The following is a 25867-nucleotide window of genomic DNA, read 5'->3' as shown; positions in this document are numbered from 1 at the left end:
AAACTTGCTGCTTACCCCGTTTGGAAAGTTTAATATGGGCCAAATATTTAATTACAATATAGTTCTATATTGTTATTGAAGCTCAACTATTGCTTTATTAAAACTCTAAGTGAGGTCAGCCCTTTCTACAGGTTTATAATCTAATAAAATATATATTGGGGATGAGGATATGGAGAGAGAGGCTAATCAGTGGCTTCTCTGTTATCTTCAATTGTTACATTGTTCTCATTTTTTTTCTCCCTACATCTTTTCTTTTACACAGCAGGAAAAAATGGTTGAAGTGTGAAATCTGTCTCTCCTCTCCTTTTTCTTATACATGTGTTTTTTCTTTATATATTTCCTTTAAGAAAAACTTTGATAAAATGTGTCTGCTTACGTTTACGCATGGATCTGCAAATTCACACCCTCATATCAAACAAAGGCAAGGTCTGCTAAAAGCTATTAAACAGGAGTGCTCTGGAGAAACTGCAAGTTTGAGATTACCCCACCTTATGCACACAGCCATGTATTAACCAAAGCAGAATTCTGCTGGAGTATATGTTGTACAATGTCAGCAAGGCATTGCCAATCAGTGGCATTTGCTGTCTTCTAAAGTAAAGACAAGTGAAGACAAAGACAGGAAGTTAGCAACATGATATACAGTACTGAGCATCCTTTGCATTTCCATGGAATGTCTCAAATTTGTCAGATGGACTTGTCAGCTGATAATCATTCAACCCAGAGAAAGAGAGTACAGGTGCAATAAGCCCATCACAACAATAGGTAGTTTTGTACACAACAAGAATGTCTGTTATATATGATGCATAATTTGCATTGACACAATACAAAAGTGTGTACAGAGCTGCTTATCCCCAAATCTATTTCCAAAATTCCTCCCCTCCCTGTTTTTAGCTAAAGATTTGTTCATATGTGGAAAACTGAAAGGCATTCTTCTAGTGTGTTTCTTGTAATGCTTCTCCTTTTTAAAAAACATGTAATACAATACTGGCCTCAGTATGCGACAGTTGAAAAATACTTCCCAGGTGGTTTGCTAAAAGAAAATAAAAAATCCATAGTGGGAAATTTTGGGGAAATTCAGATCTGATTACTCCCACACTCGATTTGTGTGATTACCAAAAATTTACTTTAGAAAAGTTGTTTAATTAGCAACGGTTCTGCAATGCTTTTGCTGAGAGCAAGTACTTTAGTGTATATTTCTTTTGTGTATGTTTGTTGTGTTTACTTCAATCCCTCATTTCCCAACATTTCTACTGTTGGGCTTTGGGGAGGAGTTATCTGGTTGGAAGCGGAAAAGGAAGAAGGAATTATTAAACTCTTCCTCCCCCCCAAAAAAAGAAAAAAAATTGCAACATTACACAATTGCAAAAAAAATTTCTTTACATTTCTCTGGACTTAATCTGGTAAGTCTGCCTATTTTGTAGATTTCTTCAGTTTTATATAAAACAGTCTCTGGCCTGCAACAAAGTGAATGATGAATGGAGGCAGGGAGGAAGAACTGTTGGGAAATGAAGCTTTCTGAGTCATGTGTGCCATGCAGGATGTGTTTTAGCATTTTTGAAATGGGACTGGATTTCATGTGTGCTGTGCATTTCCAAGCTTGCAATAAGATTTTGTAAGAGTTGACATTTGATAGATGGGATGAGAACCATCTTAGACTAATTGTTCAGTTTAAATTTATATAATACACCAGGATAAATTATAATTGTTATAATTATAAAATATAATAATCCTTCTTTCTGCCTTGATGTATTGTATAAATCTAAGTCAGGATAAGACAATGTTTTATGTGGCACAAGACAATTGAGTTAATTCAGTAAACTTACAGAGAAGCTATATTGTGCTAATGCAATATTTGTTAGAAGAGACAGATATTCCTAAACATCTGTTAGAAGCCTCAGTGATACCATGCATATCATGATATTATTGAACAAGTGATACAAATGATCTCTGTGTTGATAACAATGCTCATGGCATCATTTGTTCATCTTTCTTCCCCGTGGACACCCGGGCAGAAACTCTTAAGTTCTTGGCACACATACTGCTGTATAAAAGCTGAATTTAAAATATCCAACCAATGCTAAATAGTCTGCCTCCTGAAATGAAAATAGCACAGCAAGAATTAAGGCCCTTTAAAATATTAATTAAACCTTAGATGAAATATTTACAAACTTTTCACCATGCATCAACTGGATATGGAGTTTTTAAACTGTTACTAAGAGAACTCCCTAAATGGAGCCTTAGCTACCTCCTTCCACTATCTGGCAGAATTGTCTCTTGGAATCTTGAGAGAAATATTCCCATCTTGTCCAAAATGATTCTGCCAGAACATTTAGATAGTTTGATCAAGGGTCCCCCTCCATGACTGATGACTGTGAACCAGAAGGCAGGCTCTGGATATTGTGTAATATGCTAAGAGGATCCTAGAGAGATCCTGATTTAGCTGATTTTCCACCATGCCAACAATTTTTCCCTAAAAGGAAAAGTTGGTTTCTGGGTGTTAGTTATTCAATAGAGCTGGAGTAAGAAATGGTCTCTTCAAGTGGAGGATCACTGCCTCTTTCAATGAACACAGCACCTCATCGCCTCAGATGATGTCACTTCTGAATCCACCTGACCACACACACACCCTTAGCTCCTTGATGAGAGTCAGATTGGGCGTGGGTCCATTCCACAGTTGATTGAGATCGTAAAATAAAATGCCTTACACACTTCGCAAATTCCAAACAGTCAAAGAAAAACTGCATTGCAAAATATTGCCTATTTATTGACGTGACTGCCCGATTGACATCTAAACCCTGAACAAATATGAGTAGCTTTCTGCAAAGAAACCCACAAAAGCATCACAATTGGTTGTAATAATGTTATCCTTCCCCTCCCTTCAAAACACTCTGGATTATTTGAATAGAGTAATCAGGTGACGCTGCAATGAGAGAGGAACATTACAGATGCTTTGTTTCCCTTGTTACTCTGTATAGACCTGAATCTGATGTGTAGCAGTGCTCAGTTGTATTCACTTTTGATTTTATGCTTTTGTCTTAATAGGTGTCTTTACACTCACTTCAGCTCCTGTAGCTTTTCTGAGAACCAGGGAGCTAATCAGGATTGGTGAGTTGAAAGAGGCAATCTCATTCTTAATTAATCTCATCCAGAGCTATAGTTATTTACTTTATTACATTTATATACCACCCATCAAGTGATCAATCATCAATTACTATCAAGTGATTGAATCACTAGAGGTAACTAAGCTTAACATAGATGGAATTTCCCAGATGGCTTCAGAAAACTTTCATAATCCATCAGCCAACCAATGTGGGCTATCCTAATTGGCCATGGCCTTTGAATAGTCATGGTACTCACAATCTTGACGAAAAGTGACCTGGCCACAGAAAGAACAGATATAAAGTCCTCCTTCTTCAGATCATGTCATTCCTGCCCCAAAATAAAAATCAGATCTTGCATGAAATCACTCTTATGATTTGAGGCAAGATTACCCAAGACAAGCTTATGGTCACCTGGAGGTTATGAAATTCTAGGGTTCATAGACTCAACCCAATGACACAGAGCTTGAAAGCACTGATTAATAAAGTTCTGGGCAAATCCAATTACACTCAATCAGTGAAGTTGAGGAGCTCCAGAAGAGCCACTGCTGGACAAGAGGGTAGCCAGTACACTAGCGGCATCTCGAGCTGACCTTGTATCCCACATCCATTTATCTCTGGGGCAGTATTACTAATTACTGCCACAATCACATGAATTACCACAACTTTTCCCAAATCTTATCATTATAGATACTGCAGAACATGAAGCCCAGCCAGCCAGATTTCAGATAGGGTTATATCTCCTTCATTGTTCACTAATATCAACACTTTTTAAACTCCAGTCCAATCCAAAACACTCTAAGTGGTATGAATAGATTAGGTATTTCCTCTATACAGAAGTGATATTTACAGAGGCAGATATTTACAAGGTGCCCAATGATTCAACCATTCAATCTCATACTTAGGGCTACTGTTTTAGAAAAAAGAACCTGCACCAATGTGCAAATCCTACTTCTATAACATCAGGCCCTCCACTGCCATATCTTCTCTGTCTGACACTATTGTTGTATGGTCTTTGACCTTCTTACCCCCAGAGCCAATGCTCCATCTAATACCTTTTTGGCATCTCATTCAGCATCTCTTACCAGTGTCCATCTTTATTTTGTATTATTTTATATAATCTTCATTTTCCAGTAAATTGTACAGTACTGTTTTGTAATACACAATAATTGTACAGTACTGTTTTGTTTGTAGCAGTTTTGTAGCAGTTTCGAAAGCACGTAAAAATGCAAGTAGAAAAAATAGGGACCACCTTTGGTGGGAAGGTAACAGCGTTCCGTGCGCCTTTGGCGTTGAGTCATGCCGGCCACATAACCACAGAGACGTCTTCGGACAGCGCTGGCTCTTCGGCTTTGAAACGGAGATGAGCACCACCCCCTAGAGTCGGGAATGACTAGCACGTATATGCGAGGGGAACCTTTACCTTTACCTTACTGTTTTGTAGTACGAATAGTCCTTGACTTATAACAGTCCATTTAGTGAACGTTACAATGTAACAATGGCACTGAAACAATACTTTTTAACCTAGCACAAAAAATAATCCAGTATTAGTAGCAGAAAGATACCCTTTACATGTGTATAAAATACAAAAGCAAAAAGTAATGAAAAAGAGAGAGGAAGCTGACTGTATGCTGGTTATCTTCCAGGCTATGGTAATGAACTCTATGAGGAATGATCTTAAAAGAGGCCCAGAAATTACAACAAGTCCAGAATGTAACAGCCAGATCTCTTTGGGGTGCTTTCCATTGGGAGTAAATGCAAAGTTCACTGGCATCATATAGTTTTCCATATTAAATTCAAAATGTGTGCATTAACATATAACACAAAGATTGATATCATAAATCCCTTAACAGTTTGGGCCTGCCTCCCCATAGCAGCAGTTTTACCCTATCCCCATTTTATGAAATTAGAATTCCAGTCATCTTTGAAGGAGTTTTAAAAATAATGTTTGCTTGAGAATCTGACTATATACCAATTTGAGCATATAGGAGTTAAGATTCTATATTAAAAAATTATTGTAATTGTGTTTTAAATTGGAAACAGAGATTTAAAATCTATAATGATTCAATAGTTTACCTGCCATTATCCATAAAGAGTTTGTGGTGTTGACTCTTTTGTCAGTGATAGCATTGGGCTATTTCCTTTGTTCCTAGTGTCCCAAATATTTTCATATAAAGTGAAACATTTAGTAAGTAGGTGGTTATTTTTACAATGACATCTGCTTAAGATGTAAATTGAGAAGACAGTGTCTATCTCTGCTTTTCTCACAGAAGAGGCCTGAAACTCAACTTCTGGCCATTTATCTGCACTATATTTCCCTCCCCTAAGGGATATAAATTTACACGGAAGTTGTTCTGCCTTTGTAAGTGACAGGACTGGTTAGACAAGTTCAGTCTGTGAACACTGATAGTATCCTAGTAGGACTAAAAATGGGAAGGGAGGCTACTCCTTTTGCAGCAAACAAAGCTACAACTTCTGTGAACTATAAGGGCAAATTCAGTTTGTTGCTTCTTACCATCCAGACATCCTAGATTTCTTCCTGTCATTGGCATGAAGAATAAAGATGCAGCGAAGAAAGAACAGAGAAGATGATAGCTTGTTTACAGAAGAACATGATCTCAAAGAAGCCAATTATGGGAGCTTAAAAAAGAATCCTGAGTCAAAAATAAAGGAGTACATTTATGAAACCATGGCCTTTGGGCCCGAGAAGATTGTTAAGTTGTCCTCTTATGAAAGCCTAGGTGGCAACTCTGAGCATAACTCAAAGGATGTTAACCAGTCCAAGCAGAAGAACGTGGAGGGTGACAGATATTGGAGGTTATCCACGACCTCTCTTAAGGTCCCACAGGTAAGGAAATAGTACATGAATTGTAGATCTTTAACTCTTAAATCTTAAAAAACTTTAAAAAGTAATAAAAGAGCAAAATCCAGTGAAATTAATGTTTGTATTTGAGTCAAACTGTAATTAGAAACGATAGTTTCTAAAAAAAAAATGGTACCATGGAAAGCAGAGTTGTAGAAAAAAGTAGCAAAGTCAAGGATGTTTAGGTTTTGAAAAGAGATGGGGAAAATTTTTAAATGCATAATTGTTAACCAGTCTTATGGGAAGAACTTACTGAAAATTGTTGATTGAGAAATATTTGCCAGTGTTAGGTTTATGCTAAAAACCAAGGTAATAAATAAGCAAAAGTGAAGAATTAATTGTCTTATAAACCAATAGTTGTGTAAAAAAACCACCAATTGTCTGCTTGTTTGAATCATTTTAAACAGAGCTAGAGCTTCAGTAAAAAGGAGTGAGAAAATGGGATTTAATAACTTGAGCAACAAGTTTAAGGGTTCCTCTTGGATTGTTCTCCCCAATGGGAAGTCTTTTAATCTCTTCATTAGGAAAATTCATAGTTTTTTATTTAAAGCAGCATTCTGACTTCAGTATGGGCCAGGGCAGTGGTGGGATTCATGTAATTTAACAACCGGTTCTCTGCCCTAATGATTTCTTCCAACAACCAGTTCACCAAACTGCTCAGAAAGTTAACAACTGGTTCTCCCGAAGTGGTGCGAACTGGCTGAAACTGGGCCAGGGGTCCCCAACCTTGGCAACTTTAAGACTTGTGGACTTCAACTCCCAGAATTCCTCAGTCAGATTTTCTGGCTGAGTCTACAAGTCTTAAAGTTGCCAAGATTGGAGACCCCTGATATAGGCCGTTAGAATAGGGGCATATTTTAGCTGATAGGCAAAAGAATTAAAGAAGAAAAGTGCTTTCCCCCTCATTTCTTCCTTGTCTGAAAGGAAGGGAAGAATGAGGAATTATTTAGTTCTCATGCAATTTATTTAGTTCTCATGCAATCAGTAAGAGGCAGAATCTTTTAGTCAGGCTTTTCTGATATAACTAGGTTTAGAAACATCAGCAGGATGAAACAAGCTTGAATTTTGGAATGACAGTGTTGCAATATTTCATGATTTAAATATGATTCATGGTGTTGATTTTTTTTAAGTCAACATGTATAAGGAGGCTATAGAATTTGTGTCTCTGTACATACATACATATGCGTGCATGCAAATTCATATATACAGTAAAAGTAATGTATCTGTCCTTTCCTTTTGCTTTAAATAGGAAAGTTAAAATCAGCATAGCTATTATGTGGTGACTACTTCTGTGGCTATTGCAATAGAATAGGGCAATGGCAAACCAATTTTCTACCGTTGTCATAAAAGTTGCCATAAAAAGGGCCAAATTTATTAAATCATCTAAGCTAAGCTCAAATCAAAAGTGACTTTACTTACCCATTTATATTGTTTCTTGCCTCAAAGTGTTAAGAAACAATTCCACTCTTTTTCACAATAGTGGTCAGAGGAAACATCTGAGCTGGAGAGAAGGAGCTCAAGACTAGCTGGTTGCCCAACCCTGTGTACATATACCTGTGTAATGCCTCTGCAGAAGAAAATACTCAGGGATAGAGTAATAAATCACCCTAAATCTACCTCATATTCTCACAAAGAGGATCTTTCAATTTCTAATCAAGAACAACCTACTGATCAGTAGAGTCATGATTGCAGTCTAATCTCCTTTTGCCATCAGTTCAGCTGGAGTGGGAAATCTGAGCTAACCTGCTTTTCTATTGATTGTTAATATTTTTCCCCCAGTGGAATAAAGGCTGCCTTGTAAACAGCACTGCAAACTTCTTCAGTGATGAAAAGACCAGGATAGGTAAGTGAAGAAATAGCTCACCTCAAAGCATAAAATACCAATATTTCCTTTCAAAGGATGACTGAGCACTTGTTTTCTTTCATGCCTCTTTCCATTTATCTGAAATCAGTTGTCTTGTAGCTATTGGTAAAATGTCTAGGTCCTTTGTCCTGTTACTGCAGAAATGTTGATTTATGTTCAATTTGGCTAGGGGAATGTTTTAAAAATTTGGTTGGAAACTGGATTTATATAGAATTATCTCTACATCTAAAAGTTTAATGAAAAGTGTAGGTCCAAACCAGACATTGTGAAGAAATGGGAGATCCCAAATTCCATGTTTTATTTGAAATACACCTTAAAGTGATGAGTTTAGCAGGTGTTCTTGTGTGCTTAATCCTTTTCTAATAAACTGGTTCTCTTTAAAAAGTACTCCCTATTTATTTATTTATTTATTTCAAACATGTACAAGATAACAGGTATGGACATGAACATAGGAAATGAGTATAAATAAATGCACATCCCCTTAACGGACCTCTTAGTCACTGTCAGTATTTTTCCTCCGGGCACAATATTCTTCCTTAGCCACTTTCAATATTTGTCCTCCTTTCATGCAGAATCACCTTCTGGATAAAAGATAATTACAGGGAATGGCATTTTCAATGGAAAACAATGTAATGAAAATGTACTGAACCCTTACATACTTCATGTGTCCAATTATCTCACCAAATATAAAGCATTAAGTGGCCCATGGGACTGCAATAGAAACTGCTTCTCATTTTCTCGGATCTTTTCTCTAATTAGGACTAGAAAGTTGCTCTGCAGTTGGATTTGATCTCAGACTCTTGAAGTTCTAATGATGACTCTTGTATTTCCAGTGCAGGAAAGAGATTAGAAGAATTCATTTTTAAAATTTCATTCCTTCAACATTTATATAGTTTTCAGAGAATCATAAGTACAATGCCATATCAAAAGATTTGTCATGTGGAATACAACATATTTTGGGATCTCTATTCCTTTCCTCTTATACTTTTCCTTAGGAATTAAATTACTATTGCTGCAGTTTTTCTGGTGATTTTATATTGTCTGTCTGGCTAGCAAAAACAGGCACTTTTTAAAAAATTCATGAGGAAACTTAACAATCTTGAGGTTTCTTTTTGTCGATTCCATGTAATTCTCCATTTTTACAAATGCATCTCAGATTATCAATGTATCTGATTATCTTTTTATTTTTTTTTACTCCTGAAAAAATGGCTAATGGAATATTTCTACTGTCTATGTGTTTTGCCACAGACTTCATCCTTGTATGGGAATCAGATGGCCAGAATCCAGAGGGTCAAAAAGAAGAGAATGATTATCCAAAATCCAAACAAAAGAGATCATTTGAAATTCACAAAGAATGGCGGGAGAAATTTCTGCATAAGCTCCAGATGAAGGGGATCAGAATTGAAAAGGCATGCAAAAAAATGGATTGCTAGCAACAGAGTGTTGGCTGGGAAGGTGGGTGGGAAGTTGACTGGGGAGAGAAACACTCTTCAATTTAAACTTTCATATTTTTTCTTGGACAGCAACATTAATAGAGTTCATATCAATTCCACTTTTTAATATATAATTCTCATACAAATCTCTAAAATATCTGTGCAGCACTGCTTCAGTTCGGTTTCAGCCCAAATAATTTTATCACCCTTATTCTTATTTTAAAATCATTTTAGTAAAGTTTAAAAATATAGCAATAAAAAATTAATACAAAATAAGAGAGATATAAAAATGTAAAGAAAAGAAAAAAACAGAAGTGCAAGTACAATATATATATATATATATATATATATATATATATATATATATATAAATATATATATATATATATATATATATATATATATAGGTCTTTGGTTGTTCGGGTTTTCTCCCATGTAAAATTGGAAGTGTCTTGGCGACGTTTCGACGAAGTCTCATTCGTCATCTTCAGGCTTCAGCTTCGTGCTTCTGGGAGCAATGTGTGATCGCAGCTGTTTCTTCCTTTTAACTGCTAGTGGGGGTTTGAACTGATTGGGTGGGAGCTTGGCTGTGCTCTGAAAGTTGATTTCTGAAGGAAAGTTGGTTATTAACTTCTGTTTCCATGGTGAACTGTATTTTGGGGTGTAGGCTATTGAGGTGTGTGAGGAAGTTGTCAAGTTTTTCTTTCCCGTGTGGCCTTCATAATCTTAATAACCAACTTCCCTTCCTGGATGTCTTAGTCTACAGAAAACCCAATGGCTCCCTAGGACACACCATCTACCAGAAGAAAACACACACAAACCGCTATCTGCACGCACTCTCACACCACCACCCAGCACAGATCAACTCCGTAGCCAAGACACTCATCTCCAGAACAAAATGCTTAGCTGATGAACAACACCTAAAACCCGAACTAGACACTCTCACTAACGTACTAACATCCAATGGATTCCAAACAAATAAGATTACCAAGCTAATCCAAAAAGAACCCCCCACTAAAATCCAAGACAGAGAACAAGAAAACGGCACAGCCCTCCTCCCATATATAAAAGGCACCACAGACAGAATCAGCAAGATCCTCCACAAACACAACATCAAGACAGCATTCTGCACAAACAGAAAAATATCCACCATCCTAAGAAACCCCAAAGACAAAATTGAGTTAGAAAATCAAGGAGTATATGAAATCCCATGCACCGCCTGCCCCACCACATACATTGGACAAACCAACAGAAGAATAAGTGCACGATTGAAGAACACAAGAACTCATTCAAAAAGAGGAACCAACTTCTTCCCTGGTCCAACACTTTAAAGTCACAGGACATGATATTGACTTTAAAAGACCAGAACTATCGCCAAAACTGAACACTTTAACAACAGAATAATCAGAGAAGCCATTGAGATAGAAAACGCCCACACAGCATGAACAAACGAGATGACACCTCCGCCTACCAGCCATTTGGAAACCCGCCTTATTGACAAACGAGTCCCTAACACGAGGAATGACACCAGACCCACACTCACGAGGTCCACACAGGATGTCACCACCGCACATCCACCCAGAAAGCAGACCCAAACCCACACTGATCATGAAGCACGACCAAGGACCAGAAGCCAGACCGCAGCTGCAACATTAGCCATTTCAAACCCCTCCAATCCATACATGCAGCAGACTGACACCCACTATGAAGATGTAGCACGACCACAAAGCCAAACAACAGCTATGCAGCTCACCAGCTCAAATCCCCCTGCAATACAGACTAAACTGAGCACAACCAAGCCCCCACCAACACAGGACACACCCCCAGCCAATCAGAGCACAAAAAACCCCCATCCAATCAGTTCAAACCCCCACTAGCAGTTAAAAGGAAGAAACAGCTGTGATCACACATTGCTCCCAGAAGCACGAAGCTGAAGCCTGAAGATGACGAATGAGACTTCGTCGAAACGTCGCCAAGACACTTCCAATTTTACACGGGAGAAAACCCGAACAACCAAAGACCTATATACAAACACCCGTGAAAACCTCAGAAAACAAATATATATATATATATATATATATATATATATAATAACTCCCTCCTCCAGACAAGATATAAACAACTTCAATCGTCTAATACCGGTAGTATTTCAATTAAAAAACTCTTCTTACTACATTTTATCATTCCTGTATCTCATTCCTTAATCAAATTGGAAAAACTAATTCTTCATTTGTGTCTGTTAAGAATTACCAGAAATGTAAACATATTTATTTTGACCTTAATTAAATAAATCGATTTTGTATTCCAATTTATGACTTTTTCTAAGAAATAAAGCAAAAGAAATCTCTCTCCATTTATAATCAGGTCTTTAAATCATCAATATTCAATCCTGCTCAAAAAGAAATTCCTATAATAGCCAACAGAAACTACAACGTATATATTTTCACCTTGGCCAAATAAATTCACTTTACAGTGAATTTTACAACCATTTACAGCCATTTTTTTAATGACCATTCAAAGTTACGGCACTGAAAAAAGCGAGTTATGACCATTTTTCATGCTTGTGACCATTGCGGCATCCCCATGGTCATGTGATTAAAATTCAGATGCTCGGCAATTTATCATATTTATGATAGTTACAGTGTCCCAGGGTCATGTGACCACCTTTTGCATCTTTCTGGTAAGCAAAGTCAATGGGGAAGCCAGAATCACTTAACAAGCAGTAGAACAGCTTGCCTTCAGAAGTTGTCGGTGCTCCATCACTGGAGATTTTTAAGAGGAAATTGGACAACCATTTGTCTGAAATGGTGTAGGGTCTTCTGCATCAGCATAGGGTTGAACTGAAGACCTCCAAGATCCCTTCCAATTCTGTTTTTTCTGTTAAATGCTATTTCATATTCTATTTTGAATGCACTGATTACAAACATTTCTCTCCTTGTGATCTGGGACTGTTAATATGTTTCTGATATCAGAATGATGGTATTTAAATTGGGCTGACAAAGAGAATCATTTCAGTCCAATAGAGCTGTTAGTAATAATTGGGGTCAGAAAGGACTAGTAACACAAGCACTCTGGTTCAGAAAAGTGCTGTTAAACTTATTTTGCTCATGAGTGTTTTGGAAAAATTTCGGAATTTTGGAAATAGTTGCCCTCTTCCAGTTGAATACATTTTTCTAAGGGAATCTAAAGTAGCAAATTTTGATGTAGCTGAGTGACTCTAATGGTCTCTTTTGCAGCATGCAGCCCAACATACAAAGAAGGTGATCCACTTTATATTGTTGAATGCTCCCTGGAGTGTGCTATGTTACTATGCTGAAGACCTCAGGCTGAGAGTCCCCTTGCAGGTGAGAATGTTGTGGAACCTAATACCCATAGATCAAACTTTGCTGCCAGTTAAAATCATTTATTATAGTCTGATCTCAAGAAAGACGAGGTTGGGGTGTTAGTTGTTTGTTAGCTATATTACATTAGACTGCAGTTGATTGGAAGGAAGTTGCTTATGTAAATATTAGTTCACTAAAAAAAACTATCTCCATGTGGAAACTACAAGTTGACATTAAGGCAGTCCATCTCCCTCTTCTGCAGTATCTTCCTTTTGTGAACAGTGATTTTTATTCATTTAGATGTTTTGTTTTTATTTACTTTTGTAAACTGTCCAGCATCTTGGGGAGCTTGGCAAAGATAAAAGCTTCTATAAGTAAATTAATAAATAAAGGAAAAATATGCAAAAATTGTAGGAGAAGAACTGATTTAATTTATGTTATCAAAAAATCAAAAGTAGCCTGGCCAGCACCTTTTCTAACAGATGTTGCTTTTTAGCATAAGATTTAGCATAAGATTTAGGAACCACGTTTTACACAGCAACTGCCTTTGTTTTTGCCCACTTCACAGAAATACTCAACTGATGGAATAAAAACAATATTCACAAAACTGAACTACCCACCCAATGAGATCAATAGACAATAGTACCAAGCCAGTTCCCAGGGGGATTTATTAAAAGACAGACCAGAAAAAGAGAAATTGAAAGCCACTGGTTGTCACCTACAGTTCACTGTTCAAGTCACACTAATGCATTATTGATAAACTACAGCTCATACTAGAAAATGATACTGCACTTATTCAGGCATTGGGTGGCAGGCTCCTACTTGCATACAAATAAGCACCCAGCCTGAAGAGTCTCTCAAGCAACAACAGCAGGATAATACCAAAATGGGTACCAGACTCTGAAACAACTCCAGATGTCTACCCTGCTCCCATATCTGTATCAACGAGAATGCTACCTTCACATGCTATTCCTCCAATATAATATCTACCAACACACACACACACACACACACACACACAAACACAGGATTCAACAAATAACGATCCAGAAAATAACTGTGAAAATCAGAGGAAACAAAGCATAGAAAGAAACAAGTTCTCTTGTTCTTTTTCTGCCTCTCTATTGCTTTACTTCACCTCTCCCCATCACTCTTTTAATTTTTTCAGTGATAGTTTTATCACTATTTCTTTTGATAAAATAGGAAATTAGTGTTGTATTGGAACAAACAGCTTTTCGCCAATCTCTAGTTCCTATTTTCTGTGATTCATGTGCTGTACTTTTCTATATGTGATTGTAAAATTAGATTATATATTTTAAAAGATTGCAATGGAGTAAAGGGAGCTTTATCAGAAACTCTCCCTTCTTTTATGTTATGCTTTTGTTCATGAACTTAATAATTTTGACTTCTGATCTCCCTCTCTCTCTCTTTCTCTCTGTCTCTCTGTCTCTCTCTCTCTCTCTCTGATGTAAATTACTGACAAAGGGACCTCTTGTTTAGAATATTTCTTTTCCTGTATCCTAGGCTATGCCCATTGAACCTGAAATCAACTGGTCTCATAGGATTCTGATGAAACTGGGCATCCCTAATTTACTCTATGAGGAGGTTCCTGACATTCCCTTAGATAACTACACCTGTCATTTTAAAGCAAACAAGTTACCCTGGTAAGATTTTGGTATGAGTTTTCTTTCTTTGATCTTTCCTCTTTTCAAATTATACTGATTTTTCCTAACTTAGAGTTATTATCCCCTATTTCATTATAATTAGATTACAATAGAATAGAACAAGAGAGTTGGAAGGGACCTTGGTGGTCTTTCAGTCCAACCCTCTGCTTAGGCAGGAAACCCTATACCATTTCAGACAAATGGTTATCCAATAGTAACATTGCCTAACTGTGATATCCCAATATTTGCTCTTTTCTCCAAAAAAAAAAAATATCACGCTGAGCATCAATCTAGTTATATAAAGAAAAATCAACCTGTCTCTTGCAAATACGTTTCTCAGAAAAACCCGCATTTCATGCTTCATCTTTTTTTAGACCTCAGCAGCATTCTGCAAAGACTAAGGATTTTTCAGATACATCACTGCAAAAATCTCCACAATTTGTACAAGGATGATTAATACTACAGTATAGTACTTTTTAAGTAAATAATTTGGATTGATTTCTATTATATATGGTGATCTTGATTTAGCAGATTATACATACAGTTCTATATAGGGCTTTTTATCTTTTCATAAATGTATCTCTTCCTTGCATCCTGATTTATATAAGTGCTCGTGATCACAAACTTATTTATTCAGTACTTTCACTTTTCTGACTTGCTTTTAATCTAGAGAGGAGAAAGGAAAGAAAGAAAATTAACTTTTCACTGCTTGGAATTCTAGCACCTTTGTATTTTTCCCAAGTGACATCCGGCTTGACCCTCGCAAATGCTGCTCCAGCCAGTCTATCCTGCAGATCACAGTTTCTAATCCTCCAGGGCAGAGGTGGCTTTCAGCAGGTTCTGACCAATTCTGGAGAACCCGTAGTGGAAATTTTGAGTAGTTCGGAGAACCGGTAGTAAAAATTCTGACTGGCCTCGCCCCCATCTATTCTCTGCCTCCCAAATTCCAACTGATTGGAATGAAATGGGGATTTTGCAGTAACCTTCCCCTGGATCGGGGAGGGAATGGAGATTTTACAGTATCCTTCCCCTGCCTCGCCCACCAAGCCATGTCCTCCAAGCCATGCCATGCCCACCAAGCCACGCCCACAGAACCGGTAGTAAAAAAATTTGAAACCCACCACTGTTGCAGGGTTCTTAGCTGAGTCCTCTTCCAATGTGCCTGGATTCCACCAATCCATGCAGTTTAAACAGAACATTAGCAATGTGAAATGATCTTTTCCATTCTTTAAAACAAAAGTACTTTTTACATGATTGCACCAAAGGCAGATGTGCCTGTCCTTAGTGTTTTCATTAGGCAAGACACTTCTAAATGTCTACATGGATGCCTACACTTTGCAAGGATGGAGTAAATATAGTCCCTTACCCTTGAGATCAGGCAGCAACAATAAATGTTGTAGAGAAGAAGCCTCTGTGGCTTCATGCATGCCTGTCCCACCAACATAATAGTAATGCCCAGAACTCTTGAATGCTTTCTTGACATAATAGAGAATTATAAAATTTTCCTAGTATTCTCCCTGCTGTGTATATTGGCTTCCAAAAATCAGCGTTTTCCTAGCTGTGCCAGAAATAACCAAGCAACATCCATAGCAGCCTGATTAGCACATTACACTAAATATGGTTTGTTTGCTTATCACTTAGCACATGGTACGAACCTATCCCAAAAAAGCTTTTTAATTTTCGCCCTAAACTGTACTGTAGAACCACATCTTAAAGGTTTATGAAATTAGCATGATTTAACCATCACATTTTTTTCTGAAGCAATCCAGAGCCATGAATTTTCCTAGTTCATTTCTGTTCTCATAAATGTGGACATTGGAAGAAAAAATGGAGAGCAAACAGAGTAAGACTAGGATCACACTCTGTAGCAAGCAATAAGGCAATAGGCTTTGAACAAGTGCAACATGTGGAAAATTCGGCCATTTAGAGTTGCACATAGCTTTACAGTTTAACATTATGTGCAGTGACATTAACCATTGATAAAGCAAAAACAGGCTTCATGTTAGGTATTAGTAGAACCAGTAAGTGGGTATATGGAAATGATAGCTAGGATATCACAGTATCTCTTTTATATAGCTTCTGTTTTATGTCTGGTAATTTATCAGTGATTTTCCCCCCCAGGTTCCGTGGAAGTGATAACCATGAGACTTTCTTCAGTAGTACACAACGGCATAGAATAGTAAGCTTGGAGTGAAACAAATGCAGGGTAACATGTGTATATATGTGTAGCTAATCATAGTGCTGCATATTAATGTTAAGTATAATTGAGGGCGACTATTGGAGCTTTTAAAATGTGTAATGTGGGTGATGTTGCTGTTAACTGTGGAAATCGAAGTATGGTTTACTTTAACTCTTCTTTGCTTTTCTTCAGCTGTATGAGATCCTGTCCACTACATCCTATGGCAATCCAAAGGCAGGGCAGGTTGGAATAGAAAGGATGCTGAATGAGGAAGTCTTCACAGCTGCATTTCCACTACATGATGTATGTTTGCAAGCAGTCCTCTCTCAGATAGGAGACACTTGTATTGAAGGTGGCTTTTGAAAAGTCTGCCATAAATTCGCATCTAGTTAGTTTCCAGACTAACATAATAGTTTAAGTGTTAGTGATTTTGGATAGTTTTATATGTTCAGTTTAATGAGACAAAGTCTGTGGGCGCTGAAGAGTAATAGCAAATCTCTTCGGGCTCAGCATATCAAACATTCAGAAAACGACTTACTTGATTCTGCTGGTGTGTCATCCCCCACCCCCAAACAAAAGAGAAGCAAGGCTCTATCCCCCCTTCCCCTAATTTAGGCCACACTGAATAACGACACTCAGCAGCAGGCCCAACTCTGGGCCTGAAGTAGAGACCAGGCCCTGAATTCAGCCCTAGCACTATCCTTGCCATTCCAAAAGGCTATCTTGCACTATTCTCCAATGTGCATGAGCCTTGGGGAATGGCACAATTCCCCCACGGCCTACCATTCCCCAGGATCTGCTTCGTGCTGCTTTTACCTTCAGGCAGTATTCTCTTTCTATTGACAAGCCCCTGTGACCTATCCAAGGCTGCTCTACTTCCCACAAGGCCTTTGTTCTTGAAGCAACTTCGGAGAAACTTCTTCTGCGGCCTCTGAACACTGTACAAAAGCACACTCCGTTGCTGCATGATATTTGGAGGCTGTGGGGAGCTGCTTGAGTTCTGGATGGCCTGGAGGCAGTACAAAAGTGCATTGCACTCTAACACAGCCTTTTCAGCTTCCAAAAATCACACAAAAGCATGGCACATTCTCACACATTTTTTGGAGGCTCCAGAGGCCACATGATTGGCTGTGGCAGAGCAGACTCTCAACTTCCAAAAATTGTGTAAGTATGAAGTGTGCTTTGAGAATAGTTGTGATGTTTTGGTGAAAGTTGACATGTCACCACAACAACTTGTGTCACCTTTGTTCTAAAAAGTTACAAAAAGAAGTTTTAATAGTATAATGTATGTATGCATAAGTATTATATAATACCATGTTTTCCTGAAAATAAGACCTTTATTTTTTTGAACTGAAATAAGTGCTTGGTCTTATTGCCATGCACTCAAAAGCCCGATTGGGCTAATTAACAGGGGATGTCTTGTTTTGGGGGAAACAGGGCATCTAATTATCATTATAATTTTAATAATTAATGCTGTTAGTATTATTAATTATTGCATTTTACAAAGTATTTACAGTGTACAAGAAAGTTCATGTAAAATGCAACATACACTATACAAATTTGTATTTTATGTGGATAATATCACTCTCTGCCAAAGGGTCCATACAAGATGTCATCAGAGGAAGAGCCCACTAACCTACTTAATCAGAGGCAAATTCTTTTCCATTATTGGGCCCGGTGGAGTAAGTGGAAGAAATATCAGCCTTTGAATCATATCCGCAGGTACTTTGGAGAGAAGATTGCTCTCTACTTTGCCTGGCTTGGTGAGTACCTATTCTTTCAATGGATCCCCAGCTTCCTGACTTCTAAAATTATGTGGATGCTCTACTCCACACACACCCCCCGTGAATAAGGTTACCAAAAAAAAAGTCATGTTAAAGACTAGTACCCTTCAGTGATAAGCAAAACATTGGGATATATCAACACATAGAAAATATATGGTCTTGCAATCATTATTTTGTCTTAAGAAATCATGGGAATTAAAGTTTGTAACTAAGTCTGAATGCTGAAATCCTCATTAAAGGTTAGTGTTGTCTTAGGTTATACCATCAGGTCAGCGGTGGGATTCAAGTAATTTAACAACCGGTTCTCTGCCCTAATGATTTCTTCCAACAACCAGTTTACCAAACTGCTCAGAAAGTTAACAATCGGTTCTCCCGAAGTGGTGCGAACTGGCTGAATCCCACCACTGCATCAGGTATATTGTAAAGAATATACAGTATATCCGATATATCATGCCAAGATATAAACTTTCCTCTTCTCTAGAGCCTGGAGACTAACCAGCTATAAGAGCTTCATGAAACTCATCAGAGTGGAGCCATCAAGATTTCTGGGGGAGATTATTTCCGGGGGCAAGTGCCATGAGAGAGAAGGCATGTTTCATGGCACCATAAGAAAGAAATGTTTAAGTGATGGGACGTAGAGTACATCCACTGTCTATGTTTGCATTGGATGGGCAGAAAAAATGGACATAGATGGTCCCACAAATAACGAGACCTTATGCCATGTAAGTCTTTATAGGTGATAACTGCACCTTGAATTGCATTCAGAAGCCAACTGGTAATCAGTGCAGTTCACAGAATAGTTGGATCACACAAGCAAAATTAGGCATGCTTAGCATTGCCTGTGCTGCTACATTGTGGGCCAACTTAGTTTTTAAGTTGTCTTCAGGTAAAGCGCCAAGTAGAGCACATTACAATAATCCATTTGTTAACTGATCAGCATGAATTCCTAAAAACTGAAAAAATTGACTATGACTACCTTCTGCTTATTCCTTTTTTCTCTATGGTAATCAAGTATAATCGCCAAATCTAACTTGGATCCCAGTCATATGGCTCTAAAATAGTACTTTATAGTAGTATTACTGTTGGGATAGAAAGATAAATTGATAAAAACACATGGACCCAGTTAGTACAGGTAGTCCTCAACTTAAAACAGGTCATTTATTGATGGTTCAAAGTTACAACAGGACTGAAAAAAGTGACTTAGGACCATTTTTCACACTTATGACCTTTGCAGCATCCCCATGGTCACGTGATTTACATTCAGATGCTTGGCAACTGACTCACATTTATGATGGTTGCAATGTCCCGGAGTCATGTGCTCCCTTTTAACGACATTCTGACAAGCTAAGTCAATGGGGAAGCCGAATTCACTTAACAACCGTGTTACTAATTTAAGAACTGCAGTGATTCACTTAACAAATGTGGTGAAAAATGTCTTAAAATGGGGCAAAACTCACTTAGCAAATTTTTCACTTAATAATATAAATTTTGGGTTCAGTTGTGAGGACTACCTGTAGTAGCAAATTAAATGTAACCAGTTTCTGTTGTGAAATGTACATCTGACATTTGTCTTGTTTTTTTCCTATGCTCTATTGCTGCTTTTACACTCCTGATACATTGAATAAAACCCTGTCCACTCAGGGTTTATTGCCACTCAAGTTGAATAAAGTTAAAACAGCAACAATTTATAATCATGAAGGTTAAAGAGACACAAGCATCATTTATCTCCTTTTGCTTCTTTTCCTTCATATTGGCAACAAACTCCAATTTTCAGATTGCTTTGTGTTTTCTTGGGTGGAGAGATGTTGGTCCTGTAATTTCAGTTGTTAAACTCTTTCAGGGTGATATGTTATCCCACTCTTCTGCCATATCAGCCATGCACTAAACCAATAAGGGTCATAGACGGGAAGCCCTTACATTATTGTTTACTGAGCCATCTAAGTGCTATTGTGCAATTTTGATAGGTCACCAGTTGTTTAGATAGAAAATGAGGACCGAGAAGCCAAGAGGAGACATGGTGTACTCACATCATCTGAAATGTCCAAGAAGTATTACTTTGATCCCATCCATTACTAGTCACTACACTTTGCTTCCAATATAATGGGTATCATCTTGATATATGGAAAATTACTACTTTAATATTGGTAGAATAAGAATGACACTAGGTGAGAGATATGACAAAACATGTTGTCCTGGCATATTTATGCTGTTTTGGGCAAATGGGAAAATATCCTAAATGCAAGCAATAAAAAAATCTGTTTTGCTTCGATGAACATTTTGAAGCATTTGTACTTTCATATTTTAAACTCATTTAACACAGCACCATTATGAATTCAAGAAGTTAAGCATATGTACTTCACAATAATGATTCTTTTTTTTTAAACAGGGTAGTGATTGTGTGTAGATCTGCAGTCATAGGTATCCTGCCACTTGTATGCTGACATTAAAGTTTTAAAAATAAAGAAAAAGCAAGAAGCCTTAGTGAAGATTAAGACCAGTTTGCCATTATTACTTGCTGTTTTCTGGATGATCCCAAGGCACCCAATTCTGGCCTCGAAATTTGATCCAGAAATCTAAATTTGATCCTTCAATTGGTGCTTTATGGTTTTCAAGAGAACCCCTACTTCTGGGGGCATATCTCAGTGATAGCAATTAATCAGTCATACCCCAAGGAATATTTTCTGACCTGTTTCTTAACATTGAATAGGTTTCAGGTAGGAGATTATAACATGGCAAAAACCTAACTGATACTCTATATTTGTTTGTTTGTTAAATTTATTTGCCACCCATCTCACCATGGTGCTATTTCTTTCTCATATGATGCATTTGTTCTATTTGGTGCTAGGAACCAATCTGGTTGTCAGAAACCTGTCCACTGACTTGCTATTAACAACCAGCTCCCAAGTTGTAACATCCTGTTATCTGTTATTTTATTTTTGCTGTTTTGCAAAATATCACAAACTTAGATTTTCTGGACAGCAGGTTGATGGTTCTCAATCACAAGGGGTGGGGCAGCATGTGATGCTGAGTATGAATATACTGTTGCCTCTCTTCTTTTTGTGTAGGTTTCTACACAGCATGGCTTCTTCCAGCAGCTATAGTGGGAACACTGGTCTTCATAATTGGCATTTTTATGATGTTTCATGACATTCCAACGTAAGTGGCAAACTATCTTTTTTCTTCCTGTTTTCTTCTGTTTTTAGCAAGAAGCCTTTTTCATTAACCAGCATGACTGACAACCAGCATGACTGAGTCACCCTTTGCTTAAATTTATAAAGTTTTTTAAAAATATGTTCCTCAATATGTAAATGACAGATCTATAGATTTCTAACATTTTTATCCTGCTCTTCCACCCCAAAAATTTTCAATAGCAGATTAGAGTTATGGAATTACTAAAAAAAAACCAAAAAACCAAAAACAAACCCAAAACATAAAATAAATGAAACACAGCAAGTAAAAATGAAACACAGCAAGGTTTGTCAAAAACAGATCATGACAGACTAATCTTATTACATTCTTTGACAAAGTGACAAAACTAATGGACCAGAGGAATGCTGTCAATATAATTTACTTGGACTTCAGTAAGGCATTTGACAAAGTAGACCATAACCTACTACTTGATAAAATAGAAAAATGTGGGTTAGACAGCATCACCACCAGATGGATTCGTAACTGGCTGATCAACCATACTCAATGTATAGTCCTCAATGGAACTGCATCTAGATGAAGGGAGGTATGCAGTGGGGTATCCCAGGGCTCTGCTTAGGCCCAGTACTCATCAACATATTCATCAATGATTTGGATGAGGGAATAGATTTATTTATTTATTAAATTTTTATACCGCCCTTCTCCCGAAGGACTCAGGGCGGTGTACAGCCAAAATAAAATACAAAATATATACAATTAAAACGAATTAAAATGTAACAATTACTAAATGGCTCAGAATTAAAATGAATTTAAAATTTAAAATATTGATAAAACCCAATTTAAAATCAATCTATTTATGCCAGTCCCGCTTGAATGAATAAATATGTTTTTAGCTCACGACGGAAGGTCCGAAGATCAGGCACTTGACGTAGACCAGGGGGGAGTTCATTCCAGAGTGTTGATGCTCCCACAGAGAAGGCCCTACTCCTGGGGGCCGCCAGCCGACATTGTTTGGCGGACGGCACCCTGAGGAGACCCTCTCTATGAGAGCGTACGGGTCGGTGGGAGGCATAGGGTAACAGCAGGCGGTCTCGTAAGTACCTGGGTCCTAAGCCATGGAGCGCTTTAAAGGTGGTAACCAGAATCTTGAAGCGCACCCGAAAGACCACAGGAAGCCAGTGCAGACTACGGAGCAGTGGTGTTACGTGGGAGCCACGAGGGGCTCCCATTACTACTCGTGCAGCTGCATTCTGGACTAACTGCAGCCTCCGGGTGCACCTCAAGGGCAGCCCCATGTAGACAGCATTGCAGTAATCCAGCCGAGACGTAACCAGAGCGTGAGTGACTGTGCATAAGGCATCCCGGTCAAGGAAGGGACGCAACTGGCGAACCAAGTGAACTTGGTAAAAGGCCCTCCTGGAGACGGCCACCAGATGTTCATCAAAGGACAGCCGTCCATCCAGGAGGACGCCCAAGTTGCGAACCACCTCCTTTGGGGCCACTAACTCGCCCCCAACAGTCAGCTGCGGATGCAGCTGACTGTACCGGGGTGCCGGCATCCACAGCCACTCCGTCTTGGAGGGATTGAGCTTGAATCTGTTTCTCCCCATCCAGACCCGTACAGCTTCCAGGCACCGGGACAGCACTTCGACCGCTTCGTTGGGGTGGTCCGGGGTGGAAAAGTACAGCTGGGTATCATCAGCGTACAGATGATAACTCACCCCGAAACCACTGATGACCTCACCCAGCGGCTTCATATAGATGTTGAACAGGGTAGGCGAGAGAATCGACCCCTGAGGTACCCCACAAGTGAGGCACCTCGAGGACGACCTCTGCCCCCCTGTCAACACCGTCTGCGACCGGTTGGAGAGATAGGAGGAGAACCACCGATAAACGGTGCCTCCCACTCCCAATCCCTCCAACCGGCGCAGCAGGATACCATGGTCGATGGTATCAAAAGCCGCTGAGAGATCTAATAGGACCAGGGCAGAGGAACAACCCCTGTCCCTGTCCCTCCAGAGGTCATCCACCAACGCGACCAAAGCCGTCTCCGTGCTGTAACCGGGTTGGAAGCCGGACTGGAATGGGTCTAGATAGACAGCTTCTTCCAGGTGCCGGGGAAGCTGCCATGCAACCATACTCTCTACAACCTTCGCTAAAAAGCGAAGGTTGGAGACTGGACGATAATTTCCCAAAATAGCTGGGTCCAGGGAAGGCTTCTTCAGGAGAGGTCTCACCACCGCCTCTTTCAAGGCGGCGGGGAAAACCCCTTCAACCAAAGAAGCATTTATAATCCCCTGGAGCCAGCCTCGTGTCACTTCCTGAGCAGCCAGTACTAACCAGGAAGGACACGGGTCCAGTAAACATGTAGTTGCATGCAACCTCCCCAGCAACCTGTCCACGTCCTCGAGAGCCACAGAATCAAACTCATCCCAAATAACCTCCACAAGACGTGCCTCTGCCATCTCGGCTGAATCATCGCAATCATGGTCCAAGCCATCACGAAGCTGAACGATTTTATCGTATAGATAACCGTTAAACTCCTCAGCTCGTCCCTGTAGGGGGTCATCCCGACCCTCTTGTTGAAGGAGGGAACGGGTCACCCGAAACAGGGCGGCCGGGCGGTTATCTGCCGATGCAATGAGGGTGGAAACGTAGGAACGCTTCGCCTCCCTCATTGCCACTAGGTAGGTCTTAGTAAAAGACCTCACTAGTGTCCGATCAGCCTCGGAACGGCTGGACCTCCAAATACTCTCTAGGTGTCTTCTCCGGCGTTTCATCTCTCTCAGCTCCTCGGAGAACCAGGGAGCCAATTGAGATCTACGCTGGGTCAGACGCCGCAAAGGCACGACATGGTCCAAAGCCCCAGCTGCGGCCCGTTCCCAAGCCGCAACCAGTTCTTCAGTCGTGCCGTGGGTAAGATCCTCAGGAAACGGCCCAAGCTCCGTCAGGAACCTCTCCGGGTCCATCAGGCGCCTGGGACGGAACCAACGCATCGGCTCCGTCTCCCTGCGGCAGGGAGCAGTGGTCCGAAAGTCTAGGCGAAGGAGAAAATGATCTGACCATGACACCGGTTCTTTCACTATATCTCCTAAAACCAGATCATTTACCCACTGACCAGAGATAAAAATCAAGTCTAGCGCGCCTCCCCCAATGTGTGTAGGGCCATCAGTTACTTGAATCAGGTCCAAGGCCGTCATGGAGGCCTGGAACTCCTGAACCACTGTCGATGACAAGCCGGCCGATGGCAAGTTGAAATCTCCCAAGACCAAAAGTCTGGGAACCTCAACCGCCACGCCAGCAAGCACCTCTAGTAGTTCAGGTAGGGCTGTAGTCACGCAGCAAGGAGCCAGGTACGTGATCAACAGCCCCATCTGATTCCGATGGCCCCACTTCACAAGGAGGGATTCACAGCCAGCTATCTGAGGAACAGTGGACTCCCTCGGCTCCAGACTTTCTCTAATCACAACCGCCACCCCCCCACCCCTACCTTGGGCCCTCGGCTGATGGAATGCACGGAAACCCGGAGGGCACAGTTCAACCAGGGGTACACCCCCTTCTGTGCCCAACCAGGTCTCCGTAATACCCATAAAGTCCACGGACTCCCTCTGAATAAGGTCACAAATCAGGGGAGCCTTGTTGACCACGGACCGGGCATTGCAGAGCATCAGCCGTAGACCCAAGCTCTGAGGATCTTGACCATCTGGGGAACGAGTGAGGACTGGGGGGCCGGAGCACGTGATCGCCTTTAAACATCGAACACGTGCTCCCCCTGCCTCCGCCATATCTGCCCCTCCCACTTACCGTACAGATGGAATGGTACTCTCTGCTCTGTTCAAATCCCTCCCCCCCTGTCTTCGGACCAGCTAAAATAGTGTCGTGAGCACGCGCAAGGACTGGACATACCCTCCCCGACGGGTTTCCCCCAACACCCGCCCTTACCCTCCCCCCTTTAAAAATTCCCTATTTAAAAATCCCCAAAGGCTCTTCCTAGACGCATGCCACCTCTGTGGGTCCCAAGACCCGTCATTGAGGCCGGCCCTTGGTAATGCAGTGGGCCATTCCTGCGAGGCGGGGGCACCTCGCAGGCGGAGGAGTTCATGTGTGGAGTATCGCATGTTGAAAAGTAGAGAATAGATGGGGAACTCATCAAATTTGCAGACAACACCAAGCTAGCAGGAATAACCAACACTCTGGAAGATAGGATTAAGATACAGAAGGATCTTGACAGACTTGAACATTGGGCGCTATCTAACAAAATGAAATTCAATGGTAAAAAAAGTAAGGTTCTACATTTAGGCAAGAAAAACAAAACGCACAGGTACAGTATATGTGGCACCTTACTCAATAGTGGTGACTGTGAGATGGATCTTGGAGTAGTAGTGGACAATCACGTAAATATGAGCCAGCAGTATGCTGTAGCTGCCAAAAAAGCCAACACAGTTCTAGGCTGCATAAACAGAGGAATAGAAATAAGATCATGTGAAGTATTAATACCACTTTATAAGGCCT

At 39.8% G+C, this 25867-nt stretch overlaps 1 protein-coding gene across 7 annotated transcripts in view; it reads left to right on the top strand.

Moving 5' to 3' along the window:
* Nucleotides 1-5484: 5484 nt before the first annotated feature.
* The window catches only part of ANO7 (anoctamin 7), a 55250-nt gene continuing 34867 nt past the window's right edge, over nt 5485-25867 (top strand). For 6 of the 7 annotated variants that reach the window (XR_009155807.1, XR_009155806.1, XR_009155809.1 and 3 more), the window contains exons 1-9: nt 5485-5946; nt 7741-7804; nt 9074-9234; nt 12495-12602; nt 14106-14245; nt 16367-16424; nt 16617-16727; nt 18022-18187; nt 21274-21364. Coding sequence is in view for 3 of the 7 variants with exons in the window: in XM_058188996.1 (XP_058044979.1) it covers nt 5662-5946; nt 7741-7804; nt 9074-9234; nt 12495-12602; nt 14106-14245; nt 16367-16424; nt 16617-16727; nt 18022-18187; nt 21274-21364 (1184 nt within the window). In the remaining 4 variants the exon portion in view is untranslated. The remainder of the gene's footprint in view (nt 5947-7740; nt 7805-9073; nt 9235-12494; nt 12603-14105; nt 14246-16366; nt 16425-16616; nt 16728-18021; nt 18188-21273; nt 21365-25867) is intronic. The other variant, XM_058188995.1, reaches the window with a different exon arrangement.

The sequence above is a fragment of the Ahaetulla prasina genome, chromosome 6 (assembly GCF_028640845.1).
Source record: "Ahaetulla prasina isolate Xishuangbanna chromosome 6, ASM2864084v1, whole genome shotgun sequence".
NCBI classification, from domain to species: domain Eukaryota; kingdom Metazoa; phylum Chordata; class Lepidosauria; order Squamata; family Colubridae; genus Ahaetulla; species Ahaetulla prasina.
This window is presented reverse-complemented; position numbering and strand designations above follow the sequence as displayed.